The 6,950-nt window shown below is 45.0% G+C and overlaps 1 protein-coding gene across 2 annotated transcripts; it reads right to left on the bottom strand.

Annotated features, from left to right (window-relative positions):
• Positions 1–897: 897 nt before the first annotated feature.
• On the bottom strand, positions 898–6,470 carry pygo2 (pygopus homolog 2). Of its 2 annotated transcripts, none has more exons than XM_080045297.1 (3): positions 5,514–6,470; positions 4,839–4,891; positions 898–4,210 (listed from the first exon to the last, which is right to left on the bottom strand). In XM_080045297.1, the coding sequence occupies exons 1-3, from the start codon at positions 5,563–5,565 to the stop codon at positions 2,546–2,548; spliced, it is 1,770 nt and encodes a 589-aa protein (XP_079901423.1). In that variant the 5' UTR covers positions 5,566–6,470; the 3' UTR covers positions 898–2,545. The 2 variants fall into 2 exon arrangements, with proteins under 2 accessions (XP_079901423.1, XP_079901424.1); XM_080045298.1 differs by having other exon boundaries at positions 6,318–6,470.
• Between the last annotated feature and the right edge of the window lie 480 nt (positions 6,471–6,950).

Raw genomic sequence — 6,950 nt, 5'->3', positions numbered from 1 at the left:
TTATCATTTCTGTATCAATTTAGATTTTACTTTTTGCGAGAGAGTGTTGGGCTGTTTTTATATCCAGCAGGTCACAAGACACTGCAGAGGCCAAACTAATGAACTATTGGCAGGGAAACAGCTTTTTCAGTTAGGCCTAGTTAACATGGCAATTTACTTTGTACATTTTTACAGTATTTTGCTTATTTTTTTTGTCTAGGGGTCTATGATAAATCATCTTAAAGACCTACATCACCGGTATGAAGGTGTATTGAACTCTGAGATCCTATGTAGTATAAATGAGCAATAATTTTTGAAATCGGTTCATCCTAGCCTGAGAAAAGGCAGAAAGAATGTTTATGGCCTCACTGTCGAACACTACATTTTACTAGTGTGACATCACACTAGTAAAAATGTAGGGTTAGGATGAACAGGACAGCTGGGCCAAGGGAATACTGAGGAAAGACTGAGGGAAGAAAAACGTCATTTGTTATATTATAATAGCGATTTTATAATGATAGAAAGTCGGTTCCGTATGGGTGAAGTATTCCTTTAACTTCTCTCTATTCATCAAAAGGCTAATCAATAATTGACATTTCTTGGGAAACAACAATTTGGGTTATTACAGATAAGTGACACAGTCTCAAGCTTTTACATTTTAGATTCTGAGAGGTTTTTCAGAAGACACTTGAATATTTGTGTTTATCATTATCACTTTAAACTCTAGGATCTATCACCAAAGAACCAACTATTATTCAATAAATAAAAACTTCACAAAGTGACTACTGTGTATGATAATTTCAAGATAAACAAAGAAAAAGTTCATTAGGTACAAATGACCTAGGTACCTTAACTGTAACTGAGCTTTATGAAAAAGTAATTACATTGTAATCCATTTAATTGGGTTTCCAACCTCTCATTTTAATACAACAATTAGTAAACAAATAAAAAAAATTAATAAAAACAAACATGGACGAGTACAAAAAAAAATCTGTCTTTACTTCAGAGATCAGTACCTTTCCCGTCCCCACCTGGTTCCTCTGGGCTCCACCAGGAGGCGCCAGAGCAGAGCAGGAGCACAGCACAAATACCAGTACAAAATCAAAAAGGAACAGCTGAGAGAGCAAGAAAATAAAGGCAACTTGGACATTGAATAAAGAAAAATAAGGAAAGAGAGAAGGAAGGATAGTTACAAACACCTTATACCGTGAAAGAAATGTGAAAAATGGGTATTTTTTCGCTCTTAAGTTATTTGGTCTACTTCGCAGCCCGTTGCAGCGCAGAGGCCAGAATATAAACAAACAGATCAGACAGTTACTGCATTGGTTCACATGCACCCTCCCCTCCCCTCTCTTTTTTTTGTCATTTTCTTTTTCAATAAAGGACAATGCACATCTGATATGACATGACACTATTTCTATGCCAACACAATCCAAAAGCACTGATTTCACAATTCATGTGTACTGCAGAGATACAAAGAAATGGTTGACTCAAATAATGTACTGTATAAAAACCAAAACGTCATACTGTATACAACCAAGACACAAAAGTTCAACTCATCATTTTGATCATTGGTCAACTCTCTGGCATGGTCACTACTGATGGGAGTTCCACACAAATGTTTTTGTCCTAATATTTACATCTATTTTGGTGGTAAAATCCTCTGTGTGAGGTGCGGGTAAAATTTCGGCCCAGGGCTCCTTTGGATTAGCACTGGGTACTGAATGAAAGATACAAGAAATACAAGGTCAAAGTATGTGTTTGTATGTAAAATCAATTTCCCTCTGCCCTAAATTTGTATGTTTCACAATATGCTTGAGTTCTTACACTGTTATATACTAAAGACTTATCTATTTCCGTTGACTTGCTTTCAGTAAAAAGGCAATTTGATAGAGCAGTGTTAAGAGTGAAGCATTGTGCTGGGCAAATAAAGCTGTGACTCAATTTATGGATGAAACTCGAATCCCTTTTAGATTTTCAGGCACTTGTTCAATATTCTTCCTCAATTTTCTATGATTTTCTATTTAATTTTTTTAAAGCCATGGAAATGAGAATAATGTTGCTGCATTTCGTCATTGTATCATTAAGGGAATATTCCAACATTACGTTGCCTGTCTTATGTCGTTTTTTTTTGCGAATGTGTGTTTGAAAAATCATCACGCTCATGTTGTGCATGAGTGTGGAGAGTCAATCACAGTCAGTCAGTGCAGGAGCCTCCGTGCCAGTCAGTCACAAAATGTGTGAGGTAGTGTGTTGGTGTCAGTGCTTTGCTGGTTGGCAGGCTAGATGTCTGAAGGACTGTGTAGTTTAACATTCATCAAGATTCAACTCCTTTGGGGGGAAAGGGGAGGGGGGGTTGCCTAGAGTCACTCAAAGTGCTATATATAAGCATGGATGTCAATGAGTGTGTTTCTCTGTGTAGTGAACAAGTAAAGGGCTAGTCAAAGAGAAAGTTGGGCAAGTAGCTGACATGACACACAGGTCACTCAGTAAGATCAGAGCAAAGAATGTCTCTTATTTGTCCTTATGTGTCGCACCATCACGCTGCTCTTCTGTCATCCACTTCTCAACTCTCATTAGCGGCCACCAGCTGCCCTAATCCCTGGCGCACAAACACAGCCTGGATGTCCTTGGTCTTGATGCAGAAGTCACAGGCCCAAACAGCAGCGCTCTCTCGAGTCAGCAGCCCGTACGCCGGCTCCGTCAGGCCTGTGCAGTCACGGTGAAACCAGCGTTGGCACGATGCCTCGCACAGGATGGCGTCTTGATCGTCGTGAACCTCCGCCATACAGAGGCCGCAAGGGAAGACCATGCCGGGGCCGCCCAGTTTTCCTGGGCCAGTACCAGGCCCGGTCGAGGGGGCTGCAGGGCCAGGTGCTAGGGGAGACTGGGTGTTTGGGGTGGAAGTGGAGTTAGAGGGGGGATTGGGGTTGCTGCCTGGAGTGTTACCTCCATTGTTGTTGTTGGTCATGTTGTTCTGACCTGAATTGGAAGCTGCGTTGGGCATTGGACCACCAGCACCGGGAGTGTTGTTCTGCTGGTTGTAAGGAGTGGAGCCCGAGGCAGAGTTAGGTGGAGTGGATTGTTGCTGCTGGTTAGAGTTGTTAGAGTTGGGGGTGTTTGAATTGTTGGGAGGTTGTAGTTGACTGGACGGTGGATGCTGGGGCTGACCTGATCCGTTCAGGGGACCAGTAGGAGAAGAGTTGGGGTTGGGCTGGAGCGGTGCCGAGGGAGGCTGACCGGGTGTATTGGAGTTGGGCTGCTGGACGTCGGGGTGGCCAGGGAAGCCTCCCCCTGGCTGTGGTGGGCCAGAGTTAGGAGGAGGGCCAGGAGTTGTATTATTAGGAGGGGGCCCGTTGGGGTTTAGGTTAAGCTGCTGTTGTTGCTGCTGAGGCCCAGGGGGTGGCCCTCCTCCACCATAGTTCTTTCCATCCTCATTTCCTGGTCCTGGCGGACTTGGGCCAGGGTAGGGACCGTCCTGTGAGGGAGGAAACTGTCCTTGAGGGGGCATACCTGGCATACCCCCCACTATATTACCTCCAGGGCCACCACCCATCCCACCCATCATGTTCATCCCAGGACCCATGCCTCCCCCCATTGGAGGCAAAGGGCCATGTGGTGGCCCTCTGGGGCCTCCACCACCAGGTAAGGGTGGGCTGTTGAAGGGGTGTCCACCCTGTCCATGCTGCTGCTGTGGAGGCATGCCAAACCGAGGGTGGGGCGGCCCCCCTCCTCCAGGCCCTCCCATAGCCCCTGGAGACAACATGGGATTGAATCCTGGCCCGGGGTGCATGGGTGGACTAAAGTTTTGTGGCATATTGAACTGAGAAGGGCCACCCGGGGGGAATCCACCACCTCCTCCTCCACCCCCACCGCCGCCCCCACCACCACCTCCAAAGCCAGGCATTCCTCCAAAGCCTAGCTGGTGGTGAGGTCCAGCGTTGGTCGGAGGGCCGAACGGTGGCCTCCGTCCAGGCTGGCCTCCGCCTGGTCCTCCCGGGCCTCCCATGAAGCCCATACCTCCACCCATTCTGCCTCCACCTCCATACCCACCTCCTCCACCTGCACCTGGGCTGGGAAGAAACTGAGCACTGCCTGGTCCTGGTCCAACTGCCACACTGGGCCGAGATGGGGGCCCAAAGTCATCGTCGAAGGGGTTGGAGGCCACCAAGTGGTCTACCATTGGGGTAGGAGGTGGTGCAAACTCAGTGAGGTGGGAGAACCCCGCCGCCTAGGATTCAGAGAGGAGAAGAATTTAGTAGAAGGAATTTTACACTGGTCAGGATTAGGGATGGCCATTTAGAATTTTTCTTTAACCGGTTAACCACCAGAATTAACGGTTATTAACCGGTTAACCGTTAAGATTTAATGTAGCCTATTTATAGTGAAATACATGAAGCATTATAGTAGGGCTCCCAACCTTTTTTTGTTCCAAGGACCTGCCTATAAAACAATTCAGGGACCAGTAGCCAACTTAAATGCCTACATTTTGACACAGCACCTTTGTCTGTTGTGAGAAGAGGTCTAGTATGCGAATGTAGGAGCAGAAAGTGCAATAAGTGACTGAAAAGGGACATTTACACACACACACACACAGGCTTAGGGGATGGGTAGCCTACCGTCATTCATTCTTTACCGACAGTTGGCATTCTTACATCCGGTTCAGCAATATCAAAATAAGAGTCCGGATTTCAGAGAAATTAAGAGGATTTTTTTTTTTAACCGTTTAACCTTTGGCATTAACCGGTTAAAGATCTTCTTAACGGTTAACGGTTAACCAGTTAACCATGGACATCCCTAGTCAGGATAGTATTTTCTTTATGTACCAAAGTGAATGGATCTCCAGAAGCAACTTTTACCTGCGTGTTGGATTTCCTCGCCTTCTTCTTCTCCGGGCTCTTCATCTGGGAAGCTGAAATAATAAAATATGAAAGATATGTTAGCAACAACAAAAACAAGCCCTAAATGTCACGTCAAATTCATGCTATTGATCCACCACCGCTTAATTGCAGCATCACATTTGGATTGGCCAAAACCCCTTAGTGACAGAGTGGAGCAGCTCTAGACCTAAGGGCCTCTTTTTTCAAGTCCAACGGTTGGGATGGATTCAATGATGGGACATAGACTGGCATGAGGACAAGATGCTGAACATCCAGGCGTTATCATCACCAAGGTTATGAAGCCTTGAATCTAAAAAATGACCCAGGCAGACCAACCAAATGACCCAGGCGAGAGGGAGAGAGCCCGCAAACAAAAGGCAGAAGAGGTAAGGTCAATGAGGTAGACAGGAAAGGACGAAGACATGAGAACGAGGAAAACGGAGTTGAAGGTACATTGATAGCAAGATAGACATGAACCCCGTTCACAGATCCACTCTGTGAGGAAACAGCCACCACCGGAGACAGTCGTGAAGTTTACAAATGGGGGAGGCGAGAAGGGTTTTACTAACAGCACCAGTGCAGCCCATTTTTGCAGCCCAGTAATGGATGATTCCGATCTGATTGAGGGGGGAGATGGGTGAAATCAATTCCTACCTTTGCTTCGTTTTCCTTGTCCCGCCAGTAGTCTCCCCGATTCGGCAGCCATTTAGCTAATATGACTGTCGGTGAAGTGGCATATCACCGTTCATATGCAAGAAAAAAAAAGTAAAAAATGACGACGTCTTGAAGGCTATGAAGCCGAGTAGGTGGAATCTGCCATCAGGTCATGTCAATAACGCTAAAATGGTTATCAGCACAGCAAATAACTAACACGTGTAGGCGAGTAGATTATGTTATAGCCCCAGACCAGGTCTAAGAACTCCCTTTTTATCCAGCTGCAAATCTTAACGCCACGGAGTCTGTCACGCCGGGATTTGGTCACCAAATAAACGCCAGGTAAAAAAAAAAACCGGAGTTGCTTAGTTTAGCACGAGCTTGCCTCGTCAAAAGCAAGTTTCTTACTCTAGTTACTTGCTACCTGGCTGCAACGCCAGCACAAGCAAGTTTACAGAGCACCCCACCTCCCCTCTAAATGATCACTTACAGATGTGTAGCAAATGACTCGACCAGCTAGCTAAAGCGAGCTAGTTACTGCCTTGGCTAACCAGCTAGCCACGTTACTCAATGTGGCTCGCTAGCAGCGTTGAGATTTCACCCAGAACATTAAGCGAAACTAATGTATTCTTTCTACATTCATGTGAGGAAAAGCGTGCATTTAATTCAACGCACCACAGCATTTAAAAGATAAAGCAGTCGACCATGTTTGGGGGAAAAAAACTGTTGTTTACTATGCTAACATTAGCTTGCTAGCTAACGTTAGCTAGCCATCTTGCAGACTGTCTTGGAAGCAAACTGTACCCTTTCTCCGTTGCTTGCTCTGCTTGTCCTTTAAATTGAAACTCTCTGGTGTGTCATTGCCAGCAAACCAGTCCTCACTCGGTGTATGCTTGTTGATCCACCATTCAACTTATAATTCATTCAAAAACGCAAATTTTGCCATAATTATCGTGGCCTTCTGTCGCCACCGGACAAAGAGGGACAAACAGGAGTATTCCGCACGGCGGAAGGTTACATCTCGTCGCAAAAATGGGGGTGTGGATACGAATACTTCATGGATAAAAACACAATTTTAAATAATAATGATTACAACACATCATGTATTGTATATTATATACAATTATACTGGTACAGTTTGAAAAACTACCTGCACCGCGGTCGTTACAGTATTTATTTCACTTTGTAAAATAAGTGTCTCACCTTTCTCTGGTTTATTTAGAGCGGCTCAGAGCGGACCATTTCCCCATGAAACCCTGTACAATTAAAGAAGGGGTGGACATTAATTAGACAGCCAATTAGGCATATTACCAAGTGACAGCATGATTAATATTGTATTAACATCCAACATCAAAACATTAATATAACTGTCAACTTCATTTAAGTCATTAAATGCATGAAAACCTGGACATGAATGGAGGTTTAGGCTACTGTGTG

Source organism: Ammodytes marinus, assembly GCF_949987685.1.
Source record: "Ammodytes marinus genome assembly, chromosome: 17".
Lineage (NCBI taxonomy): Eukaryota > Metazoa > Chordata > Actinopteri > Uranoscopiformes > Ammodytidae > Ammodytes > Ammodytes marinus.
The sequence above is the reverse complement of the archived record's forward strand: the minus strand, read 5'-3'. Positions and strand labels throughout refer to the sequence as shown.

Coding starts and splice junctions, on each gene's coding strand:
- pygo2 (XM_080045297.1), bottom strand. CDS start 5,565: ATGGCTGCCGAATCGGGGAGACTACTGGCGGGACAAGGAAAACGAAGC. Junction 4,892..5,513: donor ACAAGGAAAACGAAGCAAAG/GTAGGAATTGAT, acceptor TTATTATTTCAG/CTTCCCAGATGAAGAGCCCG. Junction 4,211..4,838: donor CGAGGAAATCCAACACGCAG/GTAAAAGTTGCT, acceptor TCTGAATCCTAG/GCGGCGGGGTTCTCCCACCT.